At 37.7% G+C, this 19,664-nt stretch overlaps 1 protein-coding gene across 2 annotated transcripts in view; it reads left to right on the top strand.

Moving 5' to 3' along the window:
• LOC117987074 (acetylcholinesterase-like) overlaps window positions 1-19,664 on the top strand; it is a 59,873-nt gene that overhangs the window by 18,312 nt on the left and 21,897 nt on the right. For both annotated transcript variants that reach the window (XM_069502168.1, XM_034974025.2), the window contains exons 2-3: window positions 8,426-9,740; window positions 18,838-18,980. In XM_069502168.1, the coding sequence (XP_069358269.1) occupies window positions 8,555-9,740; window positions 18,838-18,980 (1,329 nt within the window). In that variant the 5' untranslated portion in view covers window positions 8,426-8,554. The remainder of the gene's footprint in view (window positions 1-8,425; window positions 9,741-18,837; window positions 18,981-19,664) is intronic.

Here is a 19,664-nt window from a genome sequence, read left to right as displayed (position 1 = left end):
TTTCAGTCAGCTGTAAAGGACAGGTTTCGCTTAAAATACCTAATCTAAATGCAAACACGTTATTTCCAGATTATATAAAGGCTTTTGTGATAACGGTAGGCTTCTGTGCCGGTCAGCGTTAATAATAAACATTCTCAGGTCTAATCAAAATTTTCTTTATTGGAAATTTATGATAAAATTATTTATATTTCAATTATATATTCTTTCTTTCTTTAAATTATTATTTATTTGTTGTTAGGTATAGCTACTATCCAGCTATAGCAACAAATTGTAAGAAATTCAAAATGGCTGCCAGGAAAATTAAAATAAAATTGTTACGTCTTGTACGATGGTAGCGTAACCCTTCGTCTGCGAGTCCGACTCGCACTTCAGTCGATCGGAATTCAGATATTTTCCGGTTGCTTCAAAGCCCAAGCTTCGGTGCCGGCAAAACGAGTCCCTTGCTCACTATTAGATACATTTTATAAAGTGTATAGTTCCTCTGATGCAAAGCAATGTCTCTTTGGAGGACACTGAACGTCTTTGATGGTATAACTTTCCACATGTATTGTGTTTATGGCAACGTTATCGTATGTTCATGACAGTAGGGTGGCATAGTGCCGACAGCATAATCTTTATCTAAATATATAACAGGAAAAGGTGACTGACTGACTGACTGATCTATCAAAGCACAGCTTAAACTACTGGACGGATCGGGCTGAAATTTGGCATGCACTAAGGCGTAGGCATCCGCTAAGAAAGGATTTTTGAAAAGTCAACCCCTACGAGAGTGAAATAGGGGTTTGAAATTTGTGTAGTCCACGCGGACGAAGTCGCGAGCATAAGCTAGTCTTCTTTATATTTTAAAGTCCTGACTGACTTATATCAACGCACATCCCAAACCGCTGGTCCTAAAGACATGAAATTTTGAGGGTGTGTTCTTTGTATAAAGTAGGTATCCACTAAGAAACGATTTATCGAAATTCCGCCCTAAATGAGTTAAATGGGGGATGAAAGTTTGTATGAAAGTCCGTCATTTTTCAAGTTAATTGCATGAAAATTAGTATTTGGGTTTTCTGTCACGAATGAAGAAATAGGTAGGTACGTGTTTCAGGATTTTTGGAAATTCAACTCCCACCTCGATTTTCAATATTCCACTCGAGCGTAGCTGGGGCGGGTCAGCTATAGTATTATTATATCGCTCGATCATGGACCGAGAGCAAGTGGAAAATTTCGAGGAAGATTTCGGCGAATACTAATATATTCGCCGAAAGTTTGTTCTCGGAAAGAATAAAATCCCTACGCATATTATAAATGCGAAAGTGTATTTGTTTGTTGATTAGCCTAAACCGCTGGAGATTGGTATTTGAAATTTGGAGAGTAGGTAGGCATAACGTAAGAGTTCACTAAGAAAGCATTTTTAGAAATTCCATCACCCTGTGAAAATTAGTATGAAAGTCCGTGGTTTTTTAAGTTATAACATACTAGCTGATGCCCGCGACTTCGTCCGCTTGAACTTAGATTTTTCAAAATCCCGCGGGAACTCATTGATTTTCCGGGATAAAAAGTAAGTAGCCTATGTGTTAAACGGCTTTAACGGTGAAGGAAAACATCGTGACGAAACCTGCATGCCTGTCTACCAATCTGCACATGGCCAGCGTGGTAGACTATAGCCAAAACCCTTCTCACTCTGAGAGGAGATCCGTGCTCTGTAGTGAGCCGGTGATGGGTTGATCATGATGATGATGATGATAGGTGCAGACCTGGAGCTAAAAACAAATCCTCGCGGATAAGTCGCGGGTATCAGCTAACGAGCTAGTAATTTATAGTAATTTATGTGTCAGGATAAACGGTTTGGCATTGAACTTGAGAGTAGGACGCGGAGGTGTGTCTTGGCTGGCAGGCTTCGAGGCCGTCGCGCCGCATAGCATTGTATTACCTCGTACATCGATTTATCGAACGGCGCGCGCTGCCCCACTCTCCCCCACCCCTACCTCGAGCCCCGTAAGTCGCGACTCGCGGAGTGAAGCGACTTTCCTCTCTCTCCGCTACGGAAGGTTCTATTACTTCCAGTAGTACCTACCTAAACGAAAATGTATAGTCCACGTCAACTCGAGATGGCAGTCGGGGTATGAGGCGGGGGGACGCCTCGCACACCCACACGTTATCCGCGCTCGCCCGCACCGGGCTGTGCGGGTGTGCGGTGCGTTCCCTCCCCGATTACCATCTCGACCTGTCGCGTACTATACTTATCTTAAAAAAAAATAAAAAAATATTAGCCAAGTTCATTGCTGACTAATATTCCCCTTTCCCCTCTCCAATTAAGCGTAAAGCTTGTGCTAGGAGCAGGTACGACCATAGTGCAACGGGTGGGATTTGAACCGGCGATCTTTCGGTTTTCAGTCCACTCCTTTAACCGTTGAGCTATCGAGGCTCTAAATACTTATCTTTATATTGTGGTTAAGCAACTTTGGCACTCGTTGATAACTGGGTGGGTGACCGACTTTGGAGATCCAAATTTGGCAAGCTCGGAGAGTAGGTACGTTATATAAAAATCTGAACTGTACCTACTCTTAATATAGTCGTAAATATGCGGAATGATTTGGGTGCCCGGCGGCGTCCGCCCCGCCGCATTAAAAGTACCTATTAGCCGAAGATAACGCCTACATTATTACTGTTTAATAGAAGGAATCACCAGCCTCAGCAACTAAAACGGGATGGATAATTTAAAATATGTCTTATAAAAATAAGGAACAAGATTCGAAACAAACTCCTCACTCTATAGTCAGAACTGCAGCCAATTTTGGGTAATGCCATTTTTGTCTTCAATCTATTTCAGCCATTGAAACAATCTAGAAGAAATGACACTTTAAATTCAACAGACCTTTCTGCTTTGCGATTATCTTGTATTTATGAAGCGAATATTTAATAGCTTGTTAGCACAGAGTTTGAGCTGTTTCATAAGCTGTAGGAGGGTTCCGTAGGGTCTGAATCTCGTTATTCAAGGCGATCGTCTGCATACAGAGTAACCTTAAGTTAATTTACAGAACTCACTTCCCGAGGGATTTCTCCTTGATCTCGGAAAACGGTGCTTTGATATGCTTTCCTATTCCATACATGATCTGAATTTATTTGTACGACAAGGAATGCCTAAGTTGCAATTACATCGGCGTAATTGCTTTTTCCTTTTTTGGGACATCCATTATATTAAATTAGATAGCCGTAGGTACTAACCTGGTTTGTGAAATTGAAAAAATCATCGTTATTATTGGTTTTTTTACTGTCTTTCCAAGGCTACTTTCTTTTCTATTGATTATCTGATCCGCCCCGGTTTTGCATGGTCGGAATTTTAGAAAATCCTGTCTTACTGTGGGCGTTTATACTAATAAAGAGGAAAGATTTTTGGTGTTTATAATCGATAAACTCTGAAAGTACTGAACCGATTCATCCAACATTCCAAGCAACATCGCACGGTTCGAACACTTTGGTCCTCAGGTGTTTTTGGCTCTGGTATGTTTTTCATACCTGTCTTTAATTTTTTTACAAGTTAAGTAGCTCTTGACTGTACCCGCGACTTGTCCTTACCATCTTAGACGATGGACGATACAATCGATAGAAGGGTTCAAGGTTAGTTACCTTGAAGGTATAGGTAGATACATTTTGTTAAACCCCGATCTCTAATTATTTATTGGTTTCGTATTCCCATTGCGACACAAATGTCGTCGAAAAATAAGACTTATACTTTTTGAATATTAGCTATTTACATGTAATGTTTTTAGGGTTCCGTACCTCAGAAGGAAAAAAGGAGACCTTATAGGATCACTTTCTTGTCTGTCTGTCCGACGTGTCTGTCAAGAAAACTTAAAGGGTACCTACTTCCCGTTGACCTAGAATCATGAGTAAGGAGGTTAATAGCACAAGTAAAGGAATAAATCCGAAAACCGTGAATTTGTAGTTACATCACAGAAAAAAATAATTAAAATGTGTTCATGGACAAATATTAGTATTTTCTATTTACAAATTAAGATAACTATAGGTACCAAAAGGGTTTCATATGAAAGGGCTTTACATTCTAAAACAGGTTTGTATTTATTTTTTGCATAGGTGAAAAAATACGACTGGTATACGGAACCTTCGGTGTGCGAATCTGACTCGCACTTGACCGGTTTTTTACTTTAGATCTGTTTTAATGCTTTTATCACATCCAACGTCCATGAATCTAAATAAGCTACTCACTACTTGATATGTTTGGACTTGTAAAGACGTAGCAATTTATAAACAACTAGATGACACCCGCGACTTCGTCCGCGTGGATTTAGATTTTTTGAAATCCCGTGGGAACTCTTCAACTTTCCGGGATAAAAAGTAGCCTTTGTCCTTCCCCGGGATATAAGCTAACTCTGTACCAAATTTCATCAAAATCGGTTGAACGGTTGGGTCGTGAAATGCTAGCAGACAGACAGACAGACACACTTTCGCATTTATATATTAGTATGGATATGGATATCCCGTATTCTCGACTCCACAGTCCGCATCTAACATTAAATTAAATTAAATTAAATTAAATTAAATTTATTGGATATTATTACATATTAAATTACATATAAAATACAGATAAAATAGAAAATAAAATACATTAAAACAATATCTCCCTAATAATAGATTCGCATGAGCTAAGAGCTTTTCTTTTAAGCTGGACTATGATAATAATTAATATACTAATGGTACGATTACAAATACCGAGTAGTGAAGCGACACAGTAAAATGTCACTCGGCCGAGACAGTGCTGTGGCTGAGAAATTGCGGCGAAATTGCACTCGTTAAAGTGTTTATACCAACCGAGTACTCGGCCGAGGACACTGACGCGCCACTGTACTCCTGTACTCGTTAGGTGTAATAGTACCATAACGTAGATAAAATGTACGGTAGAAACTACAGGACCGATCGGTCGTGGGCCGTGGCTAAGTTTCCAAATTGGCGACTTTAACTGTCATACATTTCAATACGAATTGTTTGGACTTTGGATACATAGCCGACGACATCGCCATGTCGTCCAGTGTGGTAGCGCTTTAAGAGGCATAAGAGGCATTAAAAAATTACATCGTCATCATCAAAATAAGGTCTTATGATTTTCTTTAAGAACCAAGAAGGAGGAAGGCACACGTCGAAAATCAGCTGTTTTCTTATTTATAATTTTATCACTAGGATTTGTTGCTTCCATTGGACTAAGAGCCAGCGCGTGCCAGACCTTCGCTATTTTATAAAAGCTGAAAATTTCACTGCGTATTGTCCCCAAAACAGGGAGGAACGGTCAGCGACTATGAAGTTCGGAGCATGGTGGCTTTGGGAGATAACAGGTAATAAAGGTGTAAAAAATCTTACGTCAAAGTATAAAGTCTATTTTTTTACATTTCCTTCGAAATAGTGCCTATTAAAAATCACGTCATGCATTGCCAGACAATAGGCTACTTGACAATTTTTTTAAGTTGGTCTTAAATGGTTAATATTTGTCCTATTATATCAAAAAAATTAACACTATATTTTTTTGCGCCCTAAAAACCGTAAAACTTTAATTTAAAAAAATATTTTTCTTAGACAGGTGAAAACACTGTCGGCCATGTTTGGCCGATAGATTATCTGTGCTCTGACGTCATGCATTTGTAAACAACAGTATAACCACAGGGTCATGCATTTGTAAACAACAGTATAACCACAGGGTTATACTGTTGTTTACAAATGCATGACGTCAGAGCACAGATAATCTATCGGCCAAACATGGCCGACAGTGTTTTCACCTGTCTAAGAAAAATATTTTTTTAAATTAAAGTTTTACGGTTTTTAGGGCGCAAAAAAATATAGTGTTAATTTTTTTGATATAATAGGACAAATATTAACCATTTAAGACCAACTTAAAAAAATTGTCAAGTAGCCTATTAGGTATATCGTGGTAACCCCCTGCCATACTTCTTAAACTGAGTGTGACCACCACACCATGATCCAAACTTCATAGTCGCTGATCGTTCCTCTCTGTGTTGGGAACAATACGCAGAGAAACTTTCAGCTTTTATAAAATAACGAAGGTCTGGCAAGCGCTGGCTCTCTCTCTATATATTATTAACGCGTTTCTGTCTTGTTATCTAGGCCATACAACGTTGCACTAAATTCAAAATTCATCCTCAACTCCGCGTCCAATGTGGAAACAATGTAATGCCTCCCCGGCGAACGATTCGGATGTCCGATGAAATAATGATTACCCAGTGGCTTTGGGTCCGAAGGTTCTTTGGGACGTGCATATTTATCGGCTCCGTTCCGCAATCTGTTGAATGTGAGATATATTTATTGGTATTGGAAATATCTTTTTTTAGAATATCGCTGGCAAAAAGTTATTGGGTGATAAAAATCAGACATCAAATCAAATCAAATGGTTTATTCAAAATAGGTAATAAATTGCACTTTTTGAAAGTCAGTTGTTGCATTTGTAAGATGATACAGTGGTGATAATTTTTACGCGAACTTAAAAACTAAAGCTATGCATCAATTTAATATGCCCGTTTGGAACCCACGTAGCTTTAGTTTTAAGTTTAAGTAATTAATTATCACCATTACATGTAACAAATTCAACAATCCAAAATACCATCAAAAAGTAAATGATTTGACATTTGACTTTTTTGACTAATCCACATAGTCCAACCAGGAACCAATTTGAATGGTCAGTTCAGTTGAATAGACCAATGAATATGCTAAATGTTAAAGTAATAACTTCTCTAAAGTTAACCCTTTTTTACTACAGACAAACCATAGGAAGCTCAGTAGTACCTACTTCTCTTGATATGATAAATATTATACTATCCAAAGTATTTTTCAAAAATAAAGGATAAATACTACTTACCTTTAAATCTCTTATACATTTATTTACTAGGTCATAGATCACAGCAATAAAAATATATGAATCCAAAAGTGCGCAACGGATAAACAACGGATCAGCCTGGCTATCCATCGTGGAAATACAGCCAGTATTCTTGGCACCATTCCAAAACTAAAAGCTAGTATTTATAAGATAAGACTAGCTTTAAGTGTTATTGTAATATTTTCATTAAAAATAAAGTGCGCAGCTAATTTTGGGACAACAAAATGTCCTCCTAGCAATTGATTTAGATTTCCGACGAGCTTTGGTTTCGAAGGTTTTTTCAAATCAATATATATTAATAGATTCCAATCTGCTATCTGTTGAATCCGAGGGAATTCTTTTACGTCGATTATGTTCTGTAGAAAATTTTACAAGAAACGATGGAAATATGTGTTTTCAAACTAAGTTGTGCTAGTTCACAATCACGATTTCAAGAAAATCTTTTGTGCCAAGTTGAATTGTTGTTTAGTTTAGAATAGTATTTGGAAAAGGATGATCTTTTGTCCAATTACTGCGATGTTTTCATTTCTGAGGAATACGGAGACAGTGGAAAATCTTTTGAACATTTTTATTCAAATAAAAGTCACTACCATAATAAAATTCTGTTATCTCCAAGACAAAATTCAATTTAAAGATAGGACTGCAACAAAAGTATTTAACAAATTCAAATGAGTTCATGAGAGAAATGCTAATTTAAATTAGGCTTTTGGAATAAGAAAAAGTAAATTTTGCGTAATTAGGCAGAAAACGTTACTACGTTTTAATTTTTTTTTAAAGATTAATAGAAATATTTTAACAAAGCTTACTCACGTTGGTATTTAATTTCAGAGATTGCAAATCTAAGTCCGACTGTCGTAAAGGCACAAATTCCAATTTCAACGATGGCCATTAAAGAACTCGAAAGTACTCGAAGCGACTTGAAGCCAAACGATTTCATTGTGATTGATTTACCATTTGATCGGTTATAAAACTTCCAACGTTCCTACCGACCTAATGGTTCTACGTGCAGTTCTGACCATTTATCTTTATTTGATGAAATCCTATTTAGCAGATACCTCAGTGATTGAATTTATAAGTTTACCTATTTTTCTTTAATTTTTTTTGAAGTGTAGATAGATACCTACTCTACCATTTGGAAGCACCACATGGAAATCTACTGCTTAGAAATTTAGGCTGCATTAGGTCCGATTGCAGCCAAGCCCTGTCTATAAACTTAAAAACTTCATAGTTGTGTGTAAAGCCTTCCAGTAACTACCTCGCACTTGGCCAGCGTAGCGGACTATGTCTTTTAGACCCTTAGGGAGTTTACTCTAACTAATACTATACTTTACTAATTTACCTCTTTATTTGAATTTCAAAAATACTTTCTTAGCGGATGTATACGTCTGAATAGCTATCTGCATGCCAAATTTCAGCCCCATTAGTCAAGATGTTTGCGCTGTGCCTTGATAGATCAGTCAGTCAGTCAGTTAGCTTTTCCTTTTATATAAGAAATATAGAATATAGACAATTATTTAATTAATTTTTCTTTTGTTGCAGGAATGTGAAACAGTGGTATAGAATTCAAGCAGAATAGAAATGTGTTTTAGTAAATACTTAATTAATCTGGCAGACTACTTCCGATTAAGCACGTCTTGTTAAATGTACTAAGAAGAAAAATAATTCGAGATGAGTCACATAAAGAAAATTGTGATCACGAGTTTTCTTCTATGTTTTTGTACGTCAGGAGTATGGAGCAGATCTTGGGCGAATCATCACGATACGACTACATCAACCACCCAAACAACACCTACAACTAGTTCCATGCCAAAGAATATTCACAATGATCCTCTTATTGTTGAAACTAAAAGTGGCCTCGTCAAAGGTTATGCCAAGACCGTGATGGGGCGTGAAGTACACATCTTCACAGGAATTCCATTTGCAAAAGCACCTTTAGGCCCACTAAGGTTTCGTAAGCCTGTCCCGATTGATCCTTGGCATGGAGTTCTCGAGGCCACTGCAATGCCAAATAGTTGTTATCAAGAAAGATATGAATATTTTCCTGGCTTCGAGGGTGAAGAGATGTGGAATCCGAACACTAACATATCAGAAGACTGTCTCTATTTGAACATATGGGTGCCACAGCATCTAAGGGTTCGACACCACCAAGACAAGCCTCTTACAGAAAGGCCAAAAGTGCCTATACTAGTATGGATTTACGGTGGAGGGTATATGAGTGGAACGGCAACACTTGACCTGTATAAAGCCGACATAATGGCCTCATCGAGTGATGTCATAGTAGCGTCTATGCAGTACAGGGTGGGTGCATTTGGATTTTTATATTTGAACAAATATTTTTCTCCTGGAAGTGAGGAGGCTCCGGGGAACATGGGGTTGTGGGATCAGCAATTGGCTATTCGCTGGATAAAGGACAATGCGCGTGCCTTTGGCGGTGATCCTGATTTAATAACTTTGTTCGGTGAGTCAGCTGGCGGTGGAAGTGTAAGCCTGCATATGCTGTCACCTGAAATGAAAGGATTATTTAAAAGAGGAATATTACAATCTGGGACACTGAATGCACCTTGGAGTTGGATGACTGGAGAAAGAGCACAGGAAATCGGAAAAGTGCTGATAGATGACTGTAGTTGTAATAGCAGTCTCTTAGCTGCTGATCCCAGCTTAGTCATGGATTGCATGCGTGGAGTGGACGCTAAAACTATATCGGTGCAACAATGGAATTCATACACTGGGATATTGGGTTTCCCATCAGCACCAACAGTGGACGGGATATTTTTGCCTAAGGATCCTGACACGATGATGAAAGAAGGGCATTTCCACAATACTGAAGTTCTCCTTGGAAGCAACCAAGACGAAGGTGAGAGGTTTTTTTATTAGGTAGGTACAGTTAAGAAATAACTAAATAGGTACTAATTACCCACTTAGTTAGATCTAGTAGGTAAGTCGAATTAAATAGGTATCACCGTTGTATAATATTACGATGGTTCTATTCAATCGTCATATTGGCACTTAAGTTCTGTTGTAAATGCAAATCTATGAACATTTCCAGTCATGAATATCATCAACAGGTTTTTGCGGTTTGAGGTTTACATCAAATGTCTGCCAACTGTTTTCTCAGTTATAAATTATAATTGTAAGTGATTCGAACATCAAAATACAGTAAGGAGCTTATTTACTTACGCAAAATTCTCTTTGTTTTTAATTCAAATGCATATTTTAACAAGCAGATTTTACGTAACCTCATTATTGAAATCTCACATTTCTATTTTGAACAAAAAACATCTAAAATGATTGCATATACTGCGTCATCATCATCATGATCAACAGATCGCCGGCTCACTACAGAGCACGGATTTCCTTTTAGAGTTTTGCATACCTACTGCATAGATTTATTCAATAGCAACAACTTTCAATGGTTCTAGGGTAATAATTCTGTTTCTTTGTAAGAACTCATTAATCTAAAGTGCACCGCTACAACGTTTGCTCTATACTAGAAGGCTTGCCGCAAATATTTGCATTTAACAACATGGCGTTTTATTATATTAAAATTCCTTTTCTTCTTTCCAGTTTTTGACCGCTTTGTTGAAATAAGATTAAAGTTAAATCATTGTAACTTTTTTATGTACACACATAATATTATTTAGAGAGAGAGCCAGTGCGTGCCAGACCCTCGTTATTTTATAAAAGCTGAACGTTTCTCTGTGTATTGTCCCCAACGTTTGTTTGGATGTTTATTTGGATCATGGTGGCTTTGGGAGATAAACAGGAAATAAAGGTGTAAAAAATCTTACGTCAAAGTATAAAGTCTAATGTTTTTATATTTACTTCGGAATAATATTAGAAATCACGTCACGCATTGCCACACACCCTTAAACTTTTTAACTGATAGAATGGAATATTACTACAGTGGAAAAATACGAGGCAATTTCCATTCAGAGTTTAATATGCAGGTGTTAGAATTGATCATGAATATAGTGATTCATATTGAGCATTATATTATATCGAATACCTACTACCTCGTCCGCGACTACTCGTCTGCGTGGATCACACGAATTTCAAATCCCTGTTTTACCCCTTCAGAGTTTGAATTTTCAAAAATCCTTTCTTAGCGGATGTCTACGTCAAAATTAGCTATCTGCATGCCAAATTTCAGCCCGTACCCGTAGTATAAGATTTTACGTCTCACCAAACGTTGCTAGAATTCGAGAATCGAAACAAAATAACATCATAGTAAAATGGACCTAAAGAGCCTTGAATTGAAGCCAAAAATTCATTGCGGGTCTTCTCCGTTTGGCCGGAACGGCCAAGCGGGGGTACGGGCCTCGAGGCATGGCCTCCTTACCCGGGTGGGGCGCAGGGCAACTTTGTGCCCTGGTGACTGTTTTTAAGTCGGAATTACACCGACTTGGGCCTGCCAATCTTGGCTTATGGCCCTAGGGGACTTGTTCTGTGTTTGTTTGTTCTCTGCGCGCGGGCGGCGGCGTTCGCATTATCGCGCGCGGAGATGTCGGAGAGAAAATTCAATGCCACTGATTTTAATTTCGCAAGGTTTCCGCTTGGAGCGCTGGCTGTAGATGTGTAGACAAACTTGAGCTTTAAAACAAGGCACTTAAGATCCAGTTTACTATAACGCAGAAGTGTTTCGACTCTCGAATTCTAGTAACGTTTGGTGAGACGTAAAATCTTATACTACGGGTACTGATCCGTATAGTAGTTTGAGCTGTGCGTTGATAGATCTGTAAGTCAGTCAGTCTGTCAGTCAGCTCTTCTTTTTTATATATACAGATAATCACAATAAAATATTATTAATTACTGTATAAACTATACGTAAGTAAATATATCTAATCCTTCCTCTTCACTCTATCTATTTGATGTCCGCATTAAAATGTGTTGCGTAGTTTAAAAGATCTAAGCGTACAGAGGACAGACGGGAAGCGCCTTTGTTTAATACTACGTAGAGATATAGTAGGTAGGTAATAGTATAATATATCATTATGTTGTTCCTGACTCGCGAAACTCATTAATACAGAGTGCTACTTGGACCGCTATCAAGTTTGCACTACTTGAATTCCCTACCCGCAAAAATTTAGTTCAGACGTACCTACCTACAAATTTCCATATCTGTGAATTTATTTATTTATTTGACAACTTAAAACTATCATTACAGGCTAAAACCTAATGCGATAGCTAAGTTAACTTAAATTATTTATATCTAGCTATTATTACATTTTTTTTCTATATACAACTAACTGACTTAAACTTAAATAAACTACTTTATTTAAAACTTAACAAAAATTAACACAATACTAATATGAGATTTATTAAACGTATCTTTAGAACATTAACTTATTTATAAAAATAAATTAAAATAAACTTAACGTTTATGTACCTATTTGAAGAAAACTGTGCATCAAGCTCATACGGCCTCGTCGGTTTTCGTAATTTTATTTAATAATCATAACTGCATAATAAATGCGTATTCGTTTTTCAAAAAGATGTATAATGCTTTATATACAAACTCAATGGTGTAATGTAGTCTGTCTGTCTGGTGGGAGGCCTCGGCCGTGGCTAGTTACCACCCTACCGGCAAAGCCGTGCCGCCAAGCAATTTAGCGTTCCGGTATGATGCCGTGTAGAAACCAAAGGGGTACGGGTTTAATAAAAACTGCCATACCCCTTCCAGGTTAGCCCGCTATCATCTTAGACTGCATCATCACTTACCATCAGGTGAGATTGCAGTCAAGGGTTAACTTGTATCTGAAAAAAAAAAAGTTTCTTACATACGAGAAATGGAAAATAACCTGCGTTACGTTAGATACGTAGATACATAGGTTACTGTAGTTCATATTAAAATTGAAAACTGTTTATGAAAATAACAAAAAATCGGGAAATTTTTCCCACTCAATTTTTTTAAGAACTAGCCTAGAGATGTCTAAATTTATAAAAGGAAAGGCGACTGACTGACTGACTGACTGATCTATCAACGCACAGCTCAAACTGCTAGACAGATCGGGCTGAAATTTGGCATGCAGATAGCTATTATGACGTAGGCATCCGCTATGAAAGGATTTTTGAAAATTTTACCCCTAAGGGGGTGAAATAGGGGTGTGAAATTTGTGTAGTCCACGCGGATGAAGTCTCGAGCATGAGCTAGTCAACAATAAAATATACTTATGATATGTCAAAGATTATGATAATATGACCTTACATTGTTTTTGTCGTAAAAGCGTGACTTATCAATATCGGGCATAGAGTTCGAGGTCGTCTGGGTGCTAACACCTGGAGCAGGGAGGCACGCGTGCGCAGTAGCTGGTAAACACAACAATACCACGCCGTGGCCAGGTACTACTACAAGGTACTACAGACTCGCCCACGCAGCAGGCGGGCCCCGCGCTCGCCCAGACCCCCTGTTGCCACGCACCTCCCCTAGGTTAAGGGAATCTGAAAATGGTGGACGGTGAACCATTTCATCCTTGGGGATTTAAAATACGAAAGTGTGTCTGTTTGTTTGTTAGCTTTTAACGAAATTTGGAGCTTGCATCCCAGGTCCCGGGGACGGACATAGGCCACTTTTTGTTCCGAGAAAATGAGACATTTTCCACGGGATTTTCAAAAAACCTAAACCCAAATAGATGAATTCGTGGGCTTCATCAATTTTGCACTTGCCTCCCGGAGCTAAGCGGATATGGTTTGATTCAGAGCATAACTTAATTTTAGAGCATTCGCATCCTCTTCTTACTAATGTAATATGAAAAGGACAGACGCAGTTTGACAGTTTTAAATTTAATTTTTATATGGTAAAACCCGTGATTTTAGCGCACAGTCGCGAGCCTAGGTACTATTTAAATTTGTAGCGTGCACTAAAATTTAGAGTCTTTGAATGTAAAGTTCATGTTCTGTCCCTTTTTAGGATTGTTGAAAAGAAAAGGATGCAGATAGTCTAAATTTAGTTTAGAGAAAGACAATGGAATCTGTGCCAATTGGCTATTTAAAAAGTATGTAATTAATGTACTAACATTTAACGCCTGCCAGTGACGGTTGAACGAAGCCTCGATGTTCCCTAGCAGTCGTGAACTGTGATGTTGGCCATTAGCAAAGTAGAAAAACTCCAATTCAAAGCGTTCCGTTTTCAAAAGCTCTTAAGTTCTTTTGACTGGTCAAAGAGTTATCTATACAGTAGAATGGATAAAAGAGCATAAAGCGGCATAGGCACTCATCTTTATCTGTGCAGCCTAGCCGTCAATAGCTTAGATACTCCCGATATCATCGTAGATGGTATTTTTTTAAAAATTCAGATACAAGTTAGCCCTTGTCTGCAATCTTACCTGGTGGTAAGTGACAGTTTTTGTCCCGGAAAATTAAAATTTCCCACGGTTTTAAAAATCTAAATCCACGCATGCGTAGCTTCAAACTTCATCGAGTTAATTGATAAATGGTTTAAATGGCAAAATAATTAACGATTGATTTAACTTGTACGGTAATTCAACGCCTATCGCTTTAGTCTGTTGGCATGCGCTCTACTAGCTATTTCTATGAATAATGGGTAGGATTGAAACTCAATTACCTAACCTGAGAAGGGTAAAACGATTAGTGGAAAACTGACCCGCTTGTAGCTTGTAAATGATCGTAAGTTGATTGTAAACTTTCGGGCCTTTACGTCAGAAACTTTTGGATTTGTAGAGCAATCTTTTGGCAAAATTGAACTTTATCAACCTCCCTGGCGCAGTAGTAAGCGCTGTGGTCTTATTAGTGGGAGGTCCCTGGTAGGTGGGAGGGGTTGAATTTTGGAAAATCCTTTCTTAGCGGATTGTTACGTCATAATTGATATCTGCATGCCGAATTTCAGCGCGATCTGTCCAGTAGTTTGAGCTGTGCGTTGATAGATCAGTCAGTCAGTCAGTCAGTCAGTCACCTTTTCCTTTTATTAGGGTTCCGTACCTCAAAAGGAAAAACGGAACCCTTATAGGATCACTGTCTGTCTGTCTGTCTGTCAAGAAACCTACAGGGTACTTCCCGTTGACCTAGAATCATGAAATTTGGCAGGTAGGTAGATCTTATAGCTGACATTTGGGGAAAAAACCGAAAACCGTTATTTTAGGGTTAGATCACACAAAAAAAATTAAATTATGGTCATGAACTAATAATTCGTATTTTCAACTTTCGAAGTGAGTGACTATATCAAGTGGGATATCATATGAAAGGTCTTTACCTGTACATTCTAAAACAGATTTTTATTTATTTTTATGCATCATAGTTTTTGAATTATTGTGCAAAATGTCGAAAAAATACGACTGTAGTACGGAACCCTCATTGCTCGAGCCTGACTCGCACTTGGCCGGTTTTTATATATAGGTGATTGCAATAAATGAAAGAATATTACGTGTTAGAAATTCCGACGCCGATTTTCGGATTAGGTCGTTATTACGGCACGGTCTAATACGAACGTCCGGTGTACGTCAGCTTCGGCCATTTATGGCAGTCAGGCAATAATGGTTTCCGTCGATAGAGTAAAATTATTGCTGTTACTAACTAACTATATTGATTAGCAGACTTCACACACATTTGAGAACATTATGGAGAAATCTCCCTCACGATGTTTTCCTTCACTGTTAAAGCGGGTGATATTTAATTTCTTAAAACGCACATAACTCCGAAAAGTTAGAGGTGCGTGCCCGGGATCGAACCCTCGACCTCCGATTTGGAGGCGGATATCCCAACCACTACGCTATCACAGCTGACTGGATGGATAAGCTGTGATAGCCTAGTGGTTGGAACTTTATACCGAAATCCAATCCAATCCAATCCATCAGCCTGTTTGCGTCCACTGCTGGACATAGGCCTTTCCAAGAGCGCGCCACCAAACACGGTCCTCCGCCTTCCTCATCCAACCGCTCCCCACCACCTTCTTCAGGTCATCGGTCCAGCGGGCGGGGGGTCGTCCCACACTGCGCTTACCGGTACGCGGTCTCCACTCCAGAACACGTCTGCCCCATCGGTCATCGGTTCTGCGACAGACATGGCCTGCCCATTGCCACTTCAGCCCGCTAATCCTTTGAGCTATGTCGGTCGCTTTTCTTCTTCTTTATACCGAAAGATGATCCGAAATCCACCACATTCTGATTTCTGTACGGTTACAGCAGTAAATAAGAGTGAATAATAAAAACATGAAATTAATATATTATATAACAACCGACTTCCAGCATAATAGATTTTTTCATAATACACTAGTCAAGCTTGCCTAGTATACAGTCAGATACAAGTTACATTTTAATGAAGATACTTGCAAGGCTGCTCTTTGTATACCTACCTACCTATTTTATATTTTATCTTGCACATTATTGAAACTTTTCATGTGACCTAAAATATTTTCAACTAAATACCATTCTGTAATTTCATTTATGTCGGTAGTAAGTAAAGACATGCGATATCGCATTCAAAGAAATAAGTAATTATCAAAGTGAAGGTTACCTACCTACTTACTTGGTTTATTTGCAAAAATGTAAGCAGTTTAAAATGTACCTACCTACCTGTAAATAATTAAGACTAATTTTTAGAACTACGATAATGCTACAAAAATGGTTTTTCAATTAGGTGCAAAGTGCATAGATAGCTTCACGACACAAAATGGTTCAAAATAATATTTGAACTTTATTTCACATTCCACATAATATTTTATCGTACTCGTATGACGTGACATACCAGACTATAAAAAAGAAAACTTTCATTTGAATAGTATAGATACTGTCTGTAAGGTTATTTTTAAATAAAAAAAAATTTAATTCAAAAATTATGGTACATAAAAATAAATAAAAATCTGTTTTAGAATGCACAGGTGAAGACCTTTCATATGATACCCCACTTGAATAGTTATCTTACTTAGAAAATTGAAAATACTAATTATTAGTTCATGACCACAATTTAATTTTTTTTTTGATCTAACCCTAAATTCGCGGTTTTCAGATTTTTCCCCTAGTGTCAGCTATAAGATCTACCTACCTGCCAATTTCATGATTCAAGGTCAACGGGAAGTTCCCTGTAGGTTTCTTGACAGACAGACAGACAGACAGACAAAAAAGTGATCCTATAAGGGTTACGTTTTTCTTTTTGAGGTACGGAACCCTAAAAACTAATTTGAAATGTCAGAAATGGTATGAAATTATTAATTTATCTAAAGAAGGTAGTTTAATAAAATCGATATTTAATTCATTCGATGTCATACAATCGGTTGCTGGTATGTGGGGTGAATTTGCATAAACTACGGCTGTTAATCAAGTAACGTAAGGTTTTTATTTTAACCTCCTTCTGAGATTTGGAACGATTATTATTGCATATTTTCGGTGTTTAGATCGTGAACTGGATACTTAGATGTTGTGATAGAAATCACGCTCTTATTAAATTATTTATTTTGTTATTAGTTTCTTTTAGATTCTCTGATATACGCGTTGTAAATGTAAATAATAAAATGTCATTAATTTTGGGAGGACATTCCAATAATTCGTTAAAATGGTCTAAATAATACCTGTTTTTTCTGAGTGACGTTTATACTTATGTCTATTTCCGAAAAATCTGGTCACCTAGATTATAATCATTTATTATTGTACCTATAGAGACCCAACACACACCGGGAGAGCCAAAGCGGGGCTAATTTCTTCAGAACAACTCAAATTGTCCTATATTTAAAGGTTCATAAATCTGAGTTTATAGGTAACCAAAATGACAAATAAATGATTGACTACTCCACTCGTTCTGTATGCATGGTTGATGGTAGTCTTATAAATCAAATAGGTCATAGGCATTGATGTCGAAGGAATCTAGTGGGAGACTTCAGGCGTGGTTAGTTACCACCTAACCTATCAGCAAAGACGTCGTAATGTCAAGCGAGTTAGCGTTCCGATACGATGTCGCGTAGACCTATCTTCGATTGCATTGTCCCAAATAATACCACTGATCACTTCACAGTTAAGGGCTATTTTTACGTCGAATAAAAGTAAAAGAATCCGACGAAATTCTCCAAAATGCCTGTTGACTGTTATAGTCTTGTTGAATACTAGTACCACTACAATTTTATTACTTGCTAACAAGACTTGTTATCGACTTTATTCCACGGGCCAACTTTATGGACGAAACTTTTGTGATTAATGTAGGTCAAATTTTCACAAACATCTGCTCCATTTAACGAAGTAAAGTTTCCGAATCAACGAATTTATTTTCTTAGCTGTTAATGAATTAACTTTTGAACCGGCATTTTAGTAACAACAAAAATATTGATTAGTTTTCTACTAGGTAATTTTCTGGCACCGGCTTCTAGATTAAAATATGCGAATGTAGTTTTAGGTATCGCTCAGTTTGTGGGGTACCGTTTGTCGAGCTTCTTTATTTAGCCGATTTTCCACAAATGGTCCGATATTGTTTTGAAACTAGCATCAAAAGTCGATGCTGACTTTGCGATAGTTCGAGTTGGATTCGCTTCTATCGTTTACAATTCGTCATGATCAACCTTGTTCACTGAGTGTGTCCACGATGTTTGTTTGCGAGATTTAAGTTTCCAAAAAGAAAGCGGTTTGACCAATAGCCCACTGTTCGTTCGTTGGTAGAGCTATGCTAGATGTTTAAGACGCATTTTTTTCAGGTTAAACTCGAATTATCTATTCGAAACAAACGGAGTTTTAAAATCTCAGGAGAATTCTTTAGTTTTCCGGGATACAAAGTAGCCCATAGGCTACATACTCTGTATCCGTCCCTGGAATGCAAGCGATCTGTGTTCCAAATTTCGTTCAAATCTGTTGAACGGAAGGGCCGTGAAAAGCTAGCAAACAGACAGACAGACAGATACACTTTAGTTAAGCATTTATAATATTAGTAGGTATGGATTGGGATAACTGGGATTTTCGAATGAAACGTACTTATAATACCATCTTCACTACAGGTAATGTTAACATGTAGTTTATTTTCAGGAACTTACTTTCTGCTTTATGACTTCCTCGACTACTTTGAGAAGGACGGCCCGAGTTTCCTGCAGAGAGAAAAGTTCCTGGAGATTATCGATACAATATTCAAGGAATTCTCTAAAATCAAAAGAGAAGCTATCGTGTTCCAGGTAAGTGAAGCTACAAGTTACGAGACTTATCCTCGCTCTTAGCTCTAAGAAATAAGTCTTTGAAAGTTTTAATGCAAACATGTTAACTAATTAGGTATTTATTGAATTTCGGAGTGGGTAAATTACGCAGAAGGATCTAGCAATCCTCAAACCTTCGCATTCGAGGGATTGTCTGGGATCTGGGATAGTAATCCTAGAAACCCCCCTTATTTAATTAACTTGCTGACGGCCGACTTCACACGAGGGGAATTTTTGAAAATCGGTCAATTTACAAAAATCCTGAAACACACATTTGTAGAAAGTGTACCTATTAAAATAATAGTAAACACATGAAGTACATTTTCAATTTAGACCAAAAGTCCGAATATCTTTTTTTAATAGAAAGCTCTATAGGTATACACAGTATACAGTCATATCTGACTTGAAAAATTACGGATTTTCATTACAAATATCATCCCCTATTTAACCCCAGAGGCAGGCACATAATAAATTGCAAACAAAACTGTTGATTGAAACAAATAAACCAAAAGTATTATGACGACAGCAGCTGTGACTTGCGAAAATTTCACACAGGGAAAAGTTTATATCGAGTAAAAGTCTCTTTTGTTCAGAAACACGATGAACAAAATTTAATACTCCATAGAAATGGTCTTCAGCACTATAATCCTTTGCACGTGTTATTTG

This window comes from Maniola hyperantus, chromosome 12 (genome assembly GCF_902806685.2).
Source record: "Maniola hyperantus chromosome 12, iAphHyp1.2, whole genome shotgun sequence".
NCBI lineage: Eukaryota > Metazoa > Arthropoda > Insecta > Lepidoptera > Nymphalidae > Maniola > Maniola hyperantus.
Note: the sequence above shows the minus strand (reverse complement) of the source record. Positions and strands in the feature narration are given on the sequence as shown.